Source organism: Amblyomma mixtum, chromosome 4, assembly GCF_055824585.1.
Source record: "Amblyomma mixtum isolate Tamu chromosome 4, ASM5582458v1, whole genome shotgun sequence".
NCBI classification, from domain to species: domain Eukaryota; kingdom Metazoa; phylum Arthropoda; class Arachnida; order Ixodida; family Ixodidae; genus Amblyomma; species Amblyomma mixtum.
Genome location: NC_143015.1, coordinates 65,554,747 through 65,574,006, shown reverse-complemented (window position 1 = coordinate 65,574,006; position 19,260 = coordinate 65,554,747). Strand labels below are relative to the sequence as shown.

Sequence of the window (19,260 nt, the reverse complement as noted above, 5' to 3'; positions counted from 1 at the left end):
CACATTCAGCCTCCGCGCACAGAATTCCTCCACGACAAAAAAGTAGTCCGCTGGTTAAATGTTTCTTGTTACGTAAACAAAAAGCTTATCACAAGAAAAAAATTATGAGCTCTAGGATTTTGACACGTGGATTGTTTGATATAGTCAAGCATTAAAAGGCTGGTTTCGTTTATAGTTGCGGTTGGCCAGCGGAGTAATACAAGACGCCGCGGACCGGGGCCCAGTGTTAGCAACTGCTGTTTTTTTAAGTTGTATCCTACTATAGCAGCAATACCGCGCTTAAGGCTTTCGCCTTTTCGCGCTTTAGGTCAACAAAGCGCCCCCTTGAATTTTTTGCCGCTGATCAACGATTTTGTCCAGAATTGCGTGTGTGGGGAACAGCGAAACGACAACCGAGCGGCTGGGTTAACAATGACATTTATGTTTTACACGACGTCGTCGTACAAAGTGGTCGCTAGGAGGTGATTTCGACCACCGCACTGGTGAAATGTGTGCCATGCCTTTGCCTAAGGGCCTGGCGCTTGAGTCTACTTTGCGCCGACTGCACAGATGACCGATGCCATTAAGTTTGTGAGCACGTCTGAAACCGTAGCTGAAAGCGTTGTGATGGTTGCGGTTTACAACATGCCTTTGCTGTGCCCAGCATTTATCGCAGCCATGCCGAACTTTGGGCTCATTTCAGCCGAGTTTCTACGGAAGCGAGACGCCTGAGGTGCCTGTGCGCTGTGCGATGTCGGTGCGTGTTGAATACCTCTCGGCTGCTGAAATCGTTCGAGAGACTCTTCCGGAGCCCTCCACTACGCCACTCCTATCATCCACCTTTTCCCCACTGCATGGTAGAGCGAGAAGCATTTTCCGACACTGGTGCGGGTCGCTGCCTCAATTCGGATAATTGGAGCCCGTATCGCCCAACACATGGACGGTATGGGCAACGACCACAGGCACCCGTATTGAGCAGGGTACAATACAGTTACTGCACCTTTCATTTCCCCGAAACCTATTTTCAGTTGGTGAAAGGGTTGGTGCAGGGATCTGAAGGTGTTGGATCAGATGCAGTGTGTCGCCCTGGCGTCGCACTAAAAGCTACCGCTCCAAAGGATGAAGGCTTCAGCATAAACAGATACCAACGTTTTTATTGCATCGACGCTGCCGGTCGTTATTTTAAGGCGAATTTCGGCGTCGTATCGAAATTGTCCCAACCTGGCGCGCTGGCTTAGTCGCTAGTGGGACAGCGAAGGCGTTTTATTTCAGCTGGCGCCGTTGACTCAGGCGGAGACGCTCGTCGGGGTCGCTTTGCTCAGTCAGTAGCTCCTGGCAGAAGCATTGCAGGCAGTCGCCGCCGGTCCCGTGGAAGTGCATGTGCGCTGCTGACGAAGTCCGCGCTGCACTTCATGCAGAGCCGCTCCCCGATGTGTTTGCCCAAGTGCAGAGCCATTGTCCTTCTGCTCTTGCACGGTGTCTGGCACGCACGACATACCGGGGTGTAGAGTCAGAACACGTGATTGCGGTCCTGGGCGGTAGATGGAAGCTGACTCCACAGCCGCATGCAGGATCCGTGGATGGTCCGCTCCCCATGTGGCAGGACGAGCCGCCTTCTGAGCTGGAACGTGTGGAGTTGCTGCATGGGGAGGAAATACGGGGTTGGTGTAGGTCAGTGCGCAGCAGGTTCACGTTCACATCGTGGCCACTCAAAAGGCCGCCTACCACCGCCGGTGTGTGCTATGAAAATATATGCTTGGACACATCGACGACTACAAGAGTACACACTCAATCTCTTTCCCACAACAAACGGTGTGATATCAAGCGTTGCATGCCCCGTGCACTGCTACGCCGTCTCAGCTCAGCTGTTAGTGTAATCGCCCTTTGGAACCCAGCCATGTGCTTAGAGTGATTACAGCTGATGACTCAATGATTGCATCAAAATAAATGAGGAAAGGTCCGGAGAATGACACAGCAGAAATTGAGAAATGAGTGAGCTGTAACAGTATATTCCGTTTCATGCAACGCTATGTATGGCGCAGTCATTGTCTCGCATCTCGGTGAACACTCTAACCGCGCAGTAAGGGAGTGGAAGAAGGTGGGAGTGAAATGAGATCAGAGGTGCGGTAGTGGAGGGATCCGGAATAATTTCGACCACCTGGGGATCTTCAACGTGCACTGATATCGCACAGCACACGGGCGCCTTTTACGTTTCACCTCCATCGGAATGCGGCCGTCGCGATCGCGTTCGAACCCAGGTACCCAGGCTCAGCAGTCCGCTTAAAAAAATAAAGGATGGCGAGTTACTGCGCGCTTATTCTGTGGTCGAGTAAACAAACGCATCATTGGGCAGCCAGGAATAAGAACTTATTGAATCAAGCTCATGGCAATAATAAGCCGGCAGGCAGAGCATTAGATATTTTTCGCGCACCATAACGAAGACACTAGTTTATCATCGCGGAATGCACATCTGTGAAAAGTTTAACACCACAACGTACACAGCTCATACGGTCGAAAAGCCGTCAGCGTAGTAGGCTGCGCGTGTCGGAAATAATGGGGGCCTGCGTAAAAAAAATCGCATGGTAATTTGTGGTTCTAGTGATCGATGATTGGTTGGTGTGGGATAGGCGATGACCAGTTAATGGTATTATTCTTATTAAATAAAGAAATGAAAAAGATACAAAAATTGCAAAAAAGGAGGTGTTCAAAGGTGTCAAAACGCTCAGAATGAAAAGCGATTGCTCGATGATGGTAATTAAGACAACTTAGAGTGTGTAACTGGTCAAATAATTCATTGAAACAATTGTAGGAAAAAATGAAATTGCGTTCGAGGCTGTTTCCGACGGCCAAGGCGTCGCGCCGAACGGGCGATGGCGTTCCGTGGATTCCCTGGCAGCGCTGCAACACGGTGTCGCGTTCCACTCTTAACAGGCGAAGCTTAAGCGTCCTCTATTTTTCTTCCTTTGTAAATGCCACGCAGAAAATGAGCAAATAGGCCGAGCATAAATATAAATGGAGCGTGCAGGTCACTGCGCCTGCGCTCTTTTCACTAGTTCTTTCTGATCACTGGAAGCAGCTCTCGCCGTCGTTCAGACAACTGCGACCTGTGCTTCGTGCGGAGGGACTGCACACTGTCGGCGTTTCCGATGTCACTACTACTTTCGAACATCGTCGTCTGAAGCTAATACACGCCGGTCGACGAGCAGGCACCTTTGCATGCAGTAGCACTGCTTGCAGTTGTTTGATGAATGTCGGGGCTCACCTCCACAGAGGACAGGTCATCAGAGTCGAAGCTGTCGGGGAAGGAGCCATGGCAATGAGGAGGAGCGAGGCGGTGAACTGCGGGGCCATGGATGCCACCGGTCTTCTTCCTGCAACGCTCGATACCCGGCACTGCTGCGTCGCCGACGAAGGCGGGGCGGCCGACGTGGCAGCGAGAGACTGGTGGGGAGGACGAGTGGCCACGAACGCTGCACCGAGGCACCCTTGTACGGACGGTGGCTCGAGCGCGACACGAGCGGACGGCGGCGAATGTGGTGACCACGTGACTGATATGACGCAATTCACGAGCGATACTAAAGAAGAAGAAATGCGCGACGGAGGAAATAGAAGACAGAACTAAAAAAAGAAACAAAATATTCATGAAACGCCCGCAACAAGAGCTTTAGCTGTTAACAAGAGTTATGCGTTCGTAGGCTGCCAGCGCAGGGAAGGAATAACTTTATTAAGGCGAAAGCCTTTAATGCCTCATACTGTCGTCAGCAGACGCGTCGGCAGGAGTGTCGACAGATGCGTCGGCAGCCGTGTCGACAGACGCGTCTAGAGTTACTGTATATGCTACAGCATATACAGTAACTCTAGACGCGTCGGCAGATTCGTCCGCCTTTCGGCGTCACTGCTTAAAAGGCTCAAGGTTCCAGCATGAATAAAGGCGCATCTAGTGAATGCATGGGCTTCATAAATAAAATATATGGAGTAAAGTCAAGAAAAGGAAAACGCTAGGTGGCATTGCCACCTGGCAATGCCACCTAGCATTGCCAGGTGGCGCATAGCTGCTGACGACGAAGAAGTAGGGCTCGCGCCGTGTGGAGTCTCACAGGCCAGTGCTTGACTTCATCTGACCGATCTGATCTCGGACTGCCTGCCTATCTGCTTTGGTTCCTGGTGGTGCCGGGCGTTTCTGTTTGGTGAGGCCGTTCCACGTTCGGGGGTTTTTTGGTCAGGATTCAGGGTAGCACTGTAGATTTGAGTAATGTGAGGTTGCCTTTGCGCCGGCTATAGGCATGGCTTTCACCTCCCCGGGTGGGGGCTCGGCAGCCTGGTTCGCCAGTCTGCCGGTCGAAAGCTTGCCTCTGACTTCATTTGGGAGGAATGGTGTAGATGCAATTCCGGTGGCGCTTGTACCGTTAGGTGATGGAGTACTAAAAATGAAGAATTCCAAAGCGATCCAGCACGAACTGAAGAGTCTGTCAAATCACTATCTCGACATCTCTGAAGTGCGTCCTTTCGGGAGGCGTGGTATTCTTTGCAAGTCGGCAAACACTGAGTGTGTGTCGGATCTGCTCCGGTGTCGTACTTTTACTGCAGTTCCGGTTAAGGCCTTCATTCCGGAACAGCTTGCGTGCACTAAAGGTATTGTCCGTGGAGTGGACCCGTCATCTTCCGCCCAAGAAATTCTGGAGGAATTCCAGGACGCAGGAGCCGGGGTTATTTCTGTTTACCGTTGCTCGCGCGAGGTCGCAGGAGTGCGTGTTGCTACAGAGTCGGTAATTACAACTTTTGCTGGTCGCACCTGCCCCTCTGAGCTGAAAATATGGCCTATTGTATATCGCGTGGACCCGTTGCAACCTCGTCCTCTACAATGCACAAACTGTTGGCGATTTGGACATAGTGGTAAAGCCTGCAAGTCGGCGACTAGATGCCGGGTGTGTGGTGAAGGTCACTCCTCCGACAGCTGCACTGCTGGTGAACCTGTCTGTTGCTTGTGCAGTAACGCCCACAGTGCTGATGATGCCACTTGCGAAAAACGGTCACAGGAGCAGAGTATCTTGGAATTAATTGAGCAAAATAGATGTTCCCGAGCAGACGCTCATGCGCTCCTTAACCGCAGAAATCACTCTTACGCCAGCCTTGTGCGTTCCTCTACTCCCGACCTTGAAGCCACGCTGTCTGCCAAGATTGTGTCAAGCGTCGAAAAAGCACTGTCAGCTGTGGTAGAGCGTATGCTCAGCAGCTTTACTCAGGCTTTGTCTGAGATTGCTGCGAGTCAGGCAGTTTGTCATCTCCCACCTGCAGTGCCGCCAGTGACAACTTCACTTCAACTGTGTGCTGAAAGTTCGATTGGACCATCATCTTCCAATATACCGACTCCCGTGCCACCTCTCGATAGCGTCCCAGTTAGTCTTCCTCGCAGCAGTGTCTGTACTACTGATGTGGAAATGACCTGCCCTACACAGAAGCGTCGTGCTTCCACCTCTCCCTCTAAGACCTCCGTTCCCCAGCTCAAGACTAGAAAAGGGCCTGCTAAAGTCTCCTCGAAGTCTGATGTGCTAAAGGAGGCTGTTTCAGCCTCTATTCTCGACTAGTTAACATGGCTGGTGTAAAGGTTCTACAATGGAACTGTCGATCTCTTGCTTCTTCTCTTACAGATTTAAAACTTCTTTTATCTTCTCATAATCCAGATATAGTGCTCTTACAAGAAACTTGGCTCTCATCTGTAAAATCATTTTCATTAAATAGGTTTCGTGTTTTTCGAGCGGACCGCATACATGGTAGGGGCGGTGGGTTAGTGACCCTGATTTCTTCAAAACTGTGTCACCGCGCATCAATTAATAAAAAGGTTATGCTTCCCGACTGCGAGCTCTTAGCTGTTGATCTTATTTTGCCGCACTGTGCTCCTGTCACAGTTGCTAACGTATATTATCCAGCAGGAGTAAACAGAACAGACCACCTGGACAGCTTGCTTGGCAACTCTAATAGGGTCATTATTGCTGGAGACTTCAATTCACATCACGTTGTCTGGGATACCTACACTGACTCTCATGGTCAGATGTTATGGACATGGATGTCGGCAAATAATGTGCGCTGCTGCAATTCTCGGGCCATAACCTTCATCCGTGGAAATTCGAGTTCAGTTCTCGATTTGTCTTTGGCAGCAGGTGGGGTAGGTATAGGGGCATGGTCCACAGTTGACAGTGGTACGTCTAGTGACCACTTGCCAATTATTTTCACCATCTTGGTGCGCTCACTCCATGGGCAGGGTTCTGCCCGAAAGTTAGTTAATCTTGCAGCCTACAAATCGTCTTTGCGCGCTTCCCTTTCATCTGATGTTTGTTCCAACGGAAACGACAGGGCTCAGCGAGTGTTTCATTCTGTTTTGAAGGCTACAGAGAGTTCCCAGTTCATTGTGCGGTCGGGTGTTAGCAATAAATCACCATCCCCATGGTGGAACGCTGCGTGTGAGACAGCCTTCCGCCGTAGGAAAGCAGCATGGAAGAGCCTTTCGCATAATCAGAGCCCTGCTAATTGGATCAACTATAAATTTTTCTCGGCCTCGTTTAAGAGAACAATAGCAAAGGCAAAGGATGACTACAATCAAAATTTGAATGCCTATTTGTCAGCCCCAAACAATAGGAAGGCTCTGTACCGTTTTATGGAACGGAATATCCACTCCTCATCAATGCAGTTAACAAGCTCGGCTGTACTGTCCCCACATGAGGCGAAAGATGAGTTAGAGCGAATCGCACAAGGGCTCGCGTTACGCTTTCAGGAGAAGCGCAGAGTGCCCTTGTTCGACCCCTTCCCCTGCTCAGACTATGTGGCGGTTGATAAATCAGAACTACTAACTGTAGTTTCTGCGATGCAGTCTTCGGCTCCGGGTTCGGACGGTGTTACGGTCGGTATGTTGAAAATCTTAGCTGAAGAATTCACTCAAGACCTTCTCGATCTGGTCAACGCTTCATTGGAAGCTGCATGGCTGCCGCACTCCTGGAAGGTGGCGAAAATAGTATTACTCTTAAAAGATTCAAAAAAAGGATTCCATCTTGATAACATTCGGCCGATAGCTCTAACATCCAATTTGGTAAAGCTCGTGGAAAGAACCGTGCACAGCCGCCTGTCAAAGCATGTTTCAGAAATTAATGCATTGTGTCCAGCCCAGATTGGCTTTCGCCGCGGATGCTCAATATGGTCTGCCCATGTTGATTTAGAGAGCAGAATCCGCCTTGCTATGCGAAAAAACGAAGTCCCAGCGTTAGTGACGCTTGACATTGCTAAAGCGTACGACAGTGTTGAACATTCTATCCTTCTCACGAAATTGTCAACACTACACCCGCCGTACTACGTTTATGCGTGGGTCCGCGAATTTTTAGCGGGACGGCAGTTTTTTTGCACTGACGGCTCCTTCCCTTCAGACACCTACGCCCAGACCAGAGGTGTGCCACAAGGTTCTGTGCTTTCGCCACTCCTTTTCAATATTCTATTGTGTGACATTCCCATCCACCCTGACGTTACAGTTTACGTTTATGCAGATGACATTGCCTTCTTTGCCTCGGCAACCGACATTCATGCCCTGTATCGTTGTCTTCAGGCTTACCTCAATGCTCTCGAGGTTTGGCTTAATAACATTAATCTGGGGTTAAATGTGCATAAAAGCAGTGTGTTAGTTTTTCAATCTAACATGCCTTTATATATATCGTTACAATATCGCACGGACATTATACCGCAGGTGGACTCCTTGCGGTATCTAGGCGTAATTTATGATGGTAGTATGGACTGGCGGCCCCACATCAAGAGTATCGTTGAGAAAGGAGAGCGTGCGCTGGGTCGGCTACTTCGAATAAGCAATAGGAGATTTGGCATGCGTCGGGACACGCTCCTACTCCTTTACAAAGCCTATGTCAGACCCATTTTGGAATTTGGCTGCATACTCTTTTCTGGATCCGCCAAATACAAGCTCCGTCCGTTGCTGCTGTTAGAAAGGCGTGCCCTGCGCCTCTGCCTCGGCCTCCCTCAGTCAGTTTCCACCGCAGTTCTGTACCTGGAGGCTCGTATTCCCGACCTCAACTCTCGTTTTCAGCTATTAACTGTCAGGACTTTCTTACGGGCATTTGAGTCTGCTTCTGGTGTGGCTACACCTATTTTTGTTTCCCACCCGGCTCTCTTTTTTAGTCATCATTGGCCAAGGTTTCGCCTCCCTCAGGTCGTTTTTACTCAAAACCTTTTATCGGTCATTGGTGTAGATCTCAGTTCTGTGTGTAGAGTTGGTTCTGCAACGTCCCCTGTGGATATTGCTTTTGATTATATTTTCCCACCTAATTCAAAGCATCTGCCGTCCAGGACCCTACTTAGTCTCCTCTCAGAACACCTTGACTCTTTCCCCCGCCACAGCGTGATTGCTACAGATGCGTCCGGGGCTGGCCAGAACGCAGCCGTTGGCATTTTTTCTGAGGATCTCTCTTGGAGTTATTCACTTCGAGTCCCGGATTACACTCCCATATTTCTAGCGGAGTTTATGGCTCTTGGGCTGGCTGCTTTAAAGATTCCCCCCAGTGTCTCCCAAGTGATATTCCTGTCAGATTGCCTCTCTGTGTTGTTGGCGCTGGATTCTAAACGGGACGATCTATTGAGCCGCTCATTGAAGTATTTCATTCCTGGATGGGTGAAAGAGGTGCGCTTCGTTTGGATCCCAGGTCACTGCGGTATTTCTCAAAACGATGCAGCAGACTTTTTAGCAAAATCTGCTCTCAATGCACCGGTCGCCTGTAGCGTCCCTAATCTGATCCTTTTCGGAATATCTCGCTTTCAGCGCTTTCAGCATATTACCACTATGTGCAACGATCCCTTGCTGTCTACTATTGACTACCACCATGTACCCATGGAAGGTTCGTGCTTGTAAATCCCGGCAGTGTGAGGTTGCAATGACACTCCTGCGGTGCAGAATTCCCAGCTTAAATCTTTATTTATGCAGATGCGGGTTCAGTCCCTCAAACCTTTGTGCGACTTGCGGAGAGGTGGAAACACTGGAGCATTTCCTACTCTATTGCCGGAGGTTTGCACTTCAGAGAAGGACGTATCTCGAAATTCCAATTTCTCGAATGGGACTCACTTTGTCGGTTCCGCTTCTCCTGTCCTTCGGTGCTAGCGCCAGAGGTTTTGCATTGCATCAAGTTTGCGATTTCCTCCACAATTACATAATTGCTACCGGCAGGTTCCCTTGCTAATGGTACCCAAAATGTCCGCATTGCAAAATCCTTCAGACTTTTTCTGGTATTCAGTTCTCTAATCTTTATGCCGTTTTTTTTTTCATTCATTTCTTCCCGTAATTTCTTTTTATCCATAATTCCATCTTTAATTCCTCGCAATACGTACCCAAAGTTAATCATTAGCTTGGCCCCAAAAGGTTATCCATTAGCTTGGTACCAATTTGCCTTCTTTGGGCTCTCCTCACTGAACCCTGGCCAATCCCCCGTCGTGGGTATGTGCCATGCCACCAAGGCAACAACAACAACAACAGCACATTCTTAGTGTGCCTGCCCGCTCCAAGGACGTCCTTTCAACAACCCGACGCCAGGAGGGCGCAGCCTCTGCTACCGGTACCCCCAAGTCTCCATGCCTTGAAAAGTCAGCGCACCTGCAAGCAACGCGCACACCTGCGCAGGGTTCGCGGCAGCAGCCGCCGCTTCCTGCTGCAGACTACAAGATCGTTTTTAGATCACGAAGCGGGCTGCAGCTGGACCTGCTTCCACCCCGACAACTACGAGAGGCCATCCTCCAAGCGGCGTCCCAGCTTAAGGAGCCAGCGCGTACCCAAATCAGGGTACACCCGGTCAACAACACCTGCACCGTAAGCACGCCCCTAAAGGATGACGCGCTCGCTCTGGTTCGGGTGAACACCATCACACACCAAGGCAAGGAATTCGCCGTAGCACCTTACATAGTCCCGCCGGACGGAGCAGTACGCGGAGTCATCTCCAATGCTTATTGGAATGAGACCCCGTCAGAGCTCCTGCAAGACCTGCTCACCGGCAACCCAGACGCCCTCATCGTGGACGCCCGCCGAATGGGCTCCACGCGTTCCATCTTAATAACTTTCCGGGCTGGACCTGTCCCACACGCAGTTCTTTATGGAGGAGCCCTCCACAGATGCACACCGTACCGAGGGCATATAGACGCCTGCACGAACTGCTGCGTCCCAGGTCACCGGGCGGATGTGTGCGTCCATCCAAGGTCTCATAAGTGCCCCCGCTGCGGGCAGTCCCATCCCAAAGATGTGCCCTCATGCACCCCCAGCTGCATTCTCTGCGGAGGCCCTCATATGACCGGAACTGGCAACTGTAAGGCACGGGGCCGTAAACTAGCGTCCCCGAGGAACGCTCTCTCTCCCCCTTCTTCATTGCGGCTTTCCCACTGCGATCAACGCAGCACAAGCAACGGACGCAGCTCGACGCCTTCCCGGTCATCGTCTAGAACCAGACGGAATGACAGCACCAACTCCTCGCGTCTGACTTGGGAAGACCGCGTTTCTGGCAAGGCTACCCGTCATCCCCCACCACCCCAGTCCTCCCAGGCAGATCCGAGAGACCAGGAGCTCAAGGCCTTGCGTGAAGAGGTAAGCCGCCTTTCCTCCCTCCTAAGCACCCCCGCCCCCTCCATGCCCCCTAAACCCGCACCCGCTGTCATTAACTCGACCCCATCATCCACAGACACTTCGAGCACCCCTCCCGCAAAGAAACAGCGCACCACAGACGCCACACCTCCTCCCGTACCCTCAGAAATAGACGCTAAATTAGCAGCACTCGAAGCCAAATTTCACCACAAACTAAAAGAGCTAGACGCACGCCTTGAGGCCAGATTCAATCACCTTGCCGCCACCCTCACCGAAAAACTTGAGCAGCGCATGGACGCTATGCTTACCAAGATGATGGAGCTCTTGGAACATAATTTTAACCATCGCTTCACCCAACTTCAAACCCCCTCCACTCCCCCCATCCTTCCTCCGCAAGCACAAACCACCTATCCTGAGCCACACATACCAATTGACACCCGTCTTACTTCCATCCTCAATCCCCCCACCATCCAATATGGCGGGGGGGAACACTAATTATCTACCCATTTTAACTTGGAACTGCCGCGGCTTCCGGGCAAAGCGCGCGCCTCTGCAACTTCTCCTTCCCACCATCACACCCACGCCCCACATACTACTTCTACAGGAGACTGCACACCGGGCAACCCTCCCCTGCTACACATCTACACACTCGGATACCACTAACACACCCAGGGCGTCCACACATCCACCGCAGCCTCACCTACAAAACTCATCACATCACGTCTGAGACGCCCTGCGTGATCACAGAACTTATACATCACACACATTCACTTCCTTCTATATTTATAGCAAACATATACCACCCCCCGTCCCTGCCGATGGCCCCGCTAGAATCACTTCTGCGAAAGCTACACCATCTAGCAGGGAAACATCCCCTACTCATCGGTGGGGACTTCAACAGTCAGCATACTGACTGGGGATACACAACCACGACACATCGAGGTCGCAGACTCTGGCTGCTCTTGCAGAACCTCCAACTCACTGTGCACAACACGTTTCAGACGCCTACGAGGATCGGCAACAGTGTCAGCATGGACACCAGTCCGCACCTGACGCTGAGCCGCTGTATCCGTGGCGTTACCTGGAACAGAACACAACATACACTGGACAGTGATCATTACATTATACAAATCACTGTCCCGTACAAAGCACCCCGTCACGCAAATACAACACGCAAACTCATTAACTGGGATGCCTTTCGCGCTGTACGCACCGCCCTCCCAGACACTCCCATCGCAGACATCGACGAATGGGTGCAGTCACTCAAGCATGACGTTCACCACAACACGCGAGACATTGAAACTACAACCGAAACACCTACCCTTGACACACGCCTAGCCCACCTCTGGGAGGCTTATCACAGCATCCTAGAACGCTGGAAAGGCAACAAACACAACAGAACGCTTAAGAAGCGGCTGGCCGCGCTGCAGACACAAATCCAACAGCACTCTGAGGAGCTCTGCCGATCCAACTGGGACAGATATGTGACGGCATCGCCGGAAACCTGTCCAGCAAACGCGCATGGCAACTCCTCCGACACCTCATTGACCCCACGCGCACCAAATCAGCAACACAGCACCACGTGACACGCCTTACACATGAACACATTGACGATCCCGACACCCTTCTAGACACACTTCGAACCATGTACACATCTCCAGGCGGCCCCATACCTCTACCGCACTACACAGGACAAGCAAATCCAACACTCGACACCGACATCACGGAGACGGAAGTCAGAGCGGCCCTCCTGACTCTCCGCGCCAACTCCGCACCTGGTGCAGACCAAATCACAAACTCCATGCTCCGTAATCTGGATGACCAATCGATCACCCACATTACGAAATACTTCAACCAGTGCTGGAGGGAGGGTAACCTCCCGCAGTCCTGGCGCCACACGAAGGTAATATTCATACCTAAACCCAACAAACCACTTACACTTCAAAACCTTCGCCCTATTTCGCTAACTTCATGCCTTGGGAAGCTCCTAGAGCATGTTGTGTTAGCGAGACTCACAAGTCACATGGCGGACAACAGTCTTTACCCGCATAGAATGGTAGGATTTCGCCCCCATCTATCCGCACAGGATGCCATGCTGCAACTCTCACACGACATTTTCGACCCGCTTCTTCCGGGTCACACCAAGGTAGTCTTAGCTTTGGATCTCTCCAAAGCTTTTGATCGCATTGAACATCAGGCGATCATGACTGCTCTATCCCCCTTGAATGTGGGTGTGCGCACGTATGCCTACATTCAAGCATTCCTCACTGACCGCACGGCTGAGAGACACTTCGGCCCTCTGTCTTCCTCCTCCTACACTCTTCAGAGTATCGGCACCCCTCAAGGGTCCGTCCTTTCCCCCTTTCTCTTTAACATTACCTTCATCCCCCTCGCCCGAAAATTGGCCACTATTCCCCACCTGAAGCACACTCTTTATGCCGACGATATCACCCTGTGGACCACTCACGGCAGTGACGGAGACATAGAGAACACCTTACAGGAAGCAGCCACCCTCACCCAAAATTACGCACGGACCATCGGACTGTCTTGCTCCCCAGAGAAGTCCGAACTCTTCCTCATCCGGCCTAAGAACCACCGCTGCCCCCGCTCCCCCATTGCCATTGAACTGAATGGTGACCCGGTACCTGAGGTTGGCACCCTCCGTGTATTGGGCCTGCACATCCAGAACGATGGCAAAAACACCACCACCCTCAAGAAACTCAAGCAGGTTGTAGGCGCGATATCGCACCTCATCCGCAGGGTTTCGGGACGTCATAGAGGCATGAAGGAGCGCGACCTATGTCGCCTCATTCATGCCTTTGTCCTCAGCCGTGTGCTGTACACTACCCCATACTTACACCTATCCAAACATGACATAAACGCTTTGGATGCTTTGATTCGCAAGGCATTCAAGGTAGCACTTCACCTTCCCATCAACACACCCACAGACAGATTACTAGGCCTGGGCCTCCACAATACGATCGGGGAACTGGTGGAGGCCCACCGACAGGCCCAATACATCAGGCTCACACAAATCTCCACAGGTCGGTATATCCTGGACACCCTCGGAATCAAAATACCGGCCAACGACCCAACCCTCCTCGCCATCCCACGATCCCTTCACCGAGAGCTCCTCATCAGGCCGCTCCCGAGGAATATGCACCCTTCCCACCATGAGCATCGCCGCAGAGCCCGTGCGAAGGCACTCCATCGAGCGTACGGCCCCCAGCCGGACGCCGTATGGGTGGACGCTGCCTGCACGGGTGATGAAGCGACAGCAGCTGTGGTGGACTCCTCTTTATCCGCCCTCCTCACACTACCTCTCCCTCCAGACACGTCCCCAGAGGCTGCAGAGGAAGCCGCCATTGCCCTTGCTATAACCCGCACGGAAGCCCGGTACATTTTAAGCGACTCTAAAACTGCGATTCTAAATTTTGCTCGAGGCCGAGTCCATGTCCCTGCTTTTGGCTTACTGGACTCGCCCGATGCCCCCCCGCCCCGCCAAGTGGAGCTGATATGGGTGCCCGCGCACTCCGGGAATCCCGGAAACGAGGCCGCCAACCTTTTAGCCCGAGGTTCTTTAAACCGGGCTCAGGTGGCCTCTGATCGGGGATTCACGAAGGAGCGCATGCACCCATTCAGTGAGCTGACCCAGTGTAACGACGAAGAAGTTCCTGTTCAAGCGAAGACGACGACGAACTTCTTACCGTTGTGTTGAGCGGCATTGCCATCGCTTGGTGTGTGTGCTCGTGGTGCTCGACCTCTGTGTCTACGAGGCCTGTGTCTCTGTGTCTACCGCCGGCGCACAGTACTCTAACCATCCCAGTACCCATCTTACATTTGGTGGAGGTGCGGGGTAGAAAGATCGGTGGCGATAGAGCGAAGGAAGAGGTCTGTAGCGGAGGAATCAGGCGCAGAAGATGGAGGGCTGAGCGCAGTTATGGCTAGATGAGGCGAATCGGCGGGGTCCTCACAGGTGAGAATGGACGCAATAGATTGTACACTGCCGAGACATTCGCCATGGCGCAAAGCAGTAGGGAAGGAAAACGGGTTAGAGACCCATAGCACGGAGAGGCCAGCAGAAATAGTGAGCACAGCGTAGGGCAGCGGGAGGGACTTGCGGCGCAGGAAAGTGCAGGCCGGCGTGAAGAGAACAACAGAGTCACAAGAGATGCTTACAAGCGCAGTGGAGCTGGGAGGAAGGACGATGTCTTCGGTGACGACGGCTTTAGCGCAGGGAACAGAAGGAGCAGCGTCTGGCGAGACATTAGGCAAAGCGGAGAACCCAACTTCTGCGCGAGCGCAGTCGATGACAGCTTCGTGACGCGACAGGAAATCCCACCCTAAAATTAAAGAATGTGAGCAAGAAGGCAGCACGACGAACTCGATGTAGTATAGTGTGTCCTGGATTCGAACTCGAGCGGTGCATGCTGCTAACGGCGTAATCGGCTGTGCGCTGGCCGTGCGCAGCGTTAGTCCCGAAACTGGCGTCTTAACTTTCTTTAAAGAAGTTGGTTGGTTGGTTTATGGGGTTTAACGTCCCAAAGCGACTAAGGCTATGAGAGACGCCGTAGTGGAGGGCTCCGGAAATTTCGACCACCTGGGGTTCTTTAACGTGCACTGACATCGCACAGTACACGGGCCTCTAGAATTTCTCGCCCAAAGAAATTCTAGCCGCCGCGGCCGGGATCGAACCCGCGTCTTTTGGGTCAGCAGCCGAGCACCATAGCCGCTGAGCCACCGCGGCGGCTTCTTTAAAGAAGTACATAACTTTTCGTCCATTACCGAAATCGCTGCACCGGTGTCTATCAGAGCCATCACAGACACGCCCTCAACAAAAACATCAATAAGATTCGCAGGTGATCGATGAGGTCTTCGAAATTTCGACGGGGGCGCAGTTCTTGCCTCCGGAACTGCGGCGCCTAGTTTTCCTGCTGAGGAGAATTAGGGCGACGTCGCATGGGGGAGATAGAGCGGCGTCGTGGCGAAGGGGAGCGGCGGCTGGAGAGGGCTGAACGATCAGGGGAGTAAGGACGACTTGGCGTTTGGTCGACAGCCTCAGAATATTGACGGGTTGGAGGCCAGTACCCCGAAGATTGCGCGCGTGGTGCTGGCGCTTGGAGATGGCGACGGCAGTAGCGCGCGACGTGGCCAGGCACTCCGCAAGTGTAGCATACAGGACGGTTGTCACTCGTGCGCCACGGATTGCTTGCTCTTCGAGCTGGTCGCAGGGAAGGTGAAGACGCTTGCACAGGCACGTACATTGTAGGATAGGACGACGGCGGGGGCTGTACTAGAACGTCGGCGTAAGTCCGAGGAGCGGCTACAGGTCTTGGGGCGACGTCGGCGCAAGGCATGGGACTGGTGACAGACCTTGGAGCAGCATCGGCGTAAATCAAGGGTGCGGTGACAGGTGGCGGAGGATGGAAGGATGGAAGCGCCTCAGTAACCTGGTGTTGTATGGCCTGTCGAAGAGCCGGGACCAAATAAGGCGGCGCCTGTTGAGGGCTAGGCAGAAGAGAAAGTTGCCGAGCTACCTCTTCACGGACGAAATCTTTGATTTGCTGCAGCATAGAGGTGCTGTCAGCTGCAGGCGCCAGTCCAGAAAGCGATTCAACCTGGGCTTGGTGTTGCCGAGTCAGTAATCGCTGTTTGCGCAGCTCCTCGAAGCTCTGGCAGAGCGTGAACACATCCTTAACGGTGCGCAAGTCGCGGGCCAATAGCATCTGAAAGGCATCATCGTCGATACCTTTCAAGATGTGTTTTATCTTGTCGGCTTCGGACATGTTCGCATTGACACGTTTGCATAAGTCAATGACTTCTTCTATATAGCTGGTGAAGCTTTCGCCGACGTGCTGCGAGCGTTCACGCAAACGCTGTTCAGCCCGAAGTTTCCGGACAGTGGGGCGACCAAAGACTCCGGCAAGCTTCGTTTTGAAGGCCGCCCATGTTCGGATGTCTCCCTCATGGTTCCGATACCAGAGGTTAGCGACCCCCGTTAGATAAAAAATTACGTTGTTCAGCTTCGTATCGTCGTCCCATCTATTGTACAGGCTCACCCGTTCGTATGACGCGAGCCAGTCTTCCACGTCATTCTCATCGGCTCCGCTGAAGATTGCCGGATCTCGCTGGCGAAGGGAGCCGGCGCAGATGAGAGCTGGTTCCGTTTGCACAGATTGGGTTTGGGCGTCTTCTGGCATTTCAAGAGTGGGAAGAGTGCGGTTACGCAGCTCCACGATGGAGATTTCTACCCCGCGACTCCACCAAATGTAAGATGGGTACTGGTGGAACCGTGGTGGAACCACGTGGTGGAACCGCTGATGCCGTCTCCTGATCTTCGCCGGCGCGGACGCGAGACTGTTCACGTCCAGCGCCTAAAGCCGTATTATGACCCGGCCGTCCCACCTACGCCGTAAGTCGCCAGGATGGCTCCTCTTCTTCCCGGGGGGCAGTTGTAACGACGAAGAAGTTCCTGTTCAAGCGAAGACGACGACGAACTTCTTACCGTTGTGTTGAGCGGCATTGCCATCGCTTGGTGTGTGTGCTCGTGGTGCTCGACCTCTGTATCTACGAGGCCTGTGTCTCTGTGTCTACCGCCGGCGCACAGTACTCTAACCATCCCAGTACCCATCTTACACCAGGCGCACAGAGCCTTACGCCAGCTCTACCCCCCGCCCAACCCCTCCCTACATAACAAACACGCAACACTCTGGCGCAGACTACAGACACACACACTCCCTTCACCCCTTACCCTAGCCCATTATCATCCCTCCTTCCCCACTCCGGCATGCACTCTATGCCCAGAACCCTTCGCCTCTTCCCTCCACATCATTTCCCTCTGCCCGGCGGATACTCCCCCGCGGGACCTAGAGAACCTCAAGACCTGGGAGGACTGGGAGACCCTGCTGCGCTCGGAGGACTCGGCCGTGCAGACCATCGCCACCGGCCGTGCTGCCAGTGTTATGGACCTTCGGAACATAAACACTTGAGTGCAGTGGGGTCGTGCGGGGACCCTGGGGCGTGCCCCGAATTCCTCTGTAAATAGTTTTCTCTCTCTCTCTCGCCGTGGCCTTGTCTGTCTTCGCACTTGTTATTAAAGCCCCCGTCGTCAACAAGTACGTTACAATACGATGTGAAAATAAAAATAGAAACAATAAAATTAAGAAAAGGAGCAAAAAATTAGAAAAATAAAAACAAAATATGATAAATAATAAATAAATAAAAACAAACAGTGGCCACGAAACTCTTTCGCCTTGCAGCACTTTAGAGAGCCAAAGTGCCCCCTGAATTTTTTTGTTAGTTCTTCGTGTTTCTGCGGTTTTGGGGTATCTTGACAGATGTTGTTGTTAGCCTCGTACAATAGCATGGGCTCTCTTCCCTGTCGACTTCGTCCATTTCTAAACCAAACCATTTCTAAACAGTGGTATTTACTCGCATAATCCTCGCACTTTTTTTCGCAGAAAATCAGTGCGAAGTTAGGGGGTGCGATAATTACGCGGGGAAAATTTTTGAACAATGCTTTGGAGTGCTGAAAGCAAATGTAAATAGGCTGTGAACCGGGGTTCTCAAGCCAGCTATTGTAAATTTAACCAAAACTTCAATTGCAAGCAGGACTTACGTTTGTAATAAAACCACAGAGACGACAAACACTAGCTGCAGAAACACTTTATTTGCGAAGGCTGGCCGCCCGCAACATCACCATCACTCAGAGTCCGCGGAGTCCACGTCGACATTGCCATCGCTATCGCTGGTCGCTGCTTCGTCCTTTTCCTTAGTTCTGTCGCACTTTTCCTTAGTTCTGTCGAGTGATGTTGGGGATGCGATGATTATGCGAGGAAAAAAAAAATTCCAATTTTCGATAGGCAATGTGGGGGGTGCGAGCATTATGCGAGTGCGAGCATTATGCGAGTAAATACGGTAGATGGTCCTCAGTCCAAGTCTGCGCTCGCCACTGCCGCCCGTTGAACTCGCTGCTCCGGACCTTGTTGGTCTTCACAGCGGTCGCTGGACCGCAGAGTGTCACATTGCCCGCACGCTAGTTTTGTATATTGGGGACCACGTCTATGTTTTAGGGCGGAAGCCTTTAATGTCTAGTCGTTGTAAGCAGGAGTTGTCGACAGAAATGTCTCGCTTTTCAATTGGTCGAAATGGTTGCGACGCCACAGTGCGGGAATTTCAAACGGGACCAATTGTACTTTGGCTAGTAACCACGCAACCAATTAGAGGAATGGTATAGTGATGCTCCAAGTAAGTGGGACTGAGTTTAGTTAATTGCTTAATTAACTAATTAGCCTAATTAATCTTTCTAGTACGACTAGAGAAATAAATAAAGCCGAGTAGGAAATTGGTCGAGTTGGGGAATCGAACCAGGGTCTCCTGAGTGCGAGACGAGCACGCTAACCACTCCGCTGTGCCCGCTCCATGGTTTGGAGTGAACAAAGGCGCGTCTAGTGAATACGCTGTCATCGTTCACTACCATCTTCCTCCCATCCCTTACGCGAGGTCCAGGTGTCCACCGAGATATGCGAGACAGATTCTTCCTTTCCTCAGAAACAAAGTTACTGACGTGCAAGACGTAGAGCCGAACGGGCGATGGTGTTCTGTGGACTCCCTGGCAGTCTTGCAAGACGCTATCGCGTTCCACTCTTTGGTTTCTGGGGTTCAACGTCCCAAAG

The 19,260-nt window shown here is 52.1% G+C and overlaps 2 protein-coding genes across 2 annotated transcripts in view; both read right to left on the bottom strand.

Annotated features, from left to right (window-relative positions):
* The window catches only part of LOC149346656 (uncharacterized), a 57,622-nt gene that overhangs the window by 20,398 nt on the left and 17,964 nt on the right, over nucleotides 1-19,260 (bottom strand). The window lies entirely within an intron of this gene.
* LOC149346659 (uncharacterized) lies at nucleotides 1,116-3,783 on the bottom strand. The gene is made up of 2 exons (XM_089586593.1): nucleotides 3,242-3,783; nucleotides 1,116-1,618 (listed from the first exon to the last, which is right to left on the bottom strand). Exons 1-2 carry the CDS (start codon nucleotides 3,328-3,330, stop codon nucleotides 1,390-1,392), a joined length of 318 nt encoding a protein of 105 aa, XP_089442719.1. The 5' UTR covers nucleotides 3,331-3,783; the 3' UTR covers nucleotides 1,116-1,389.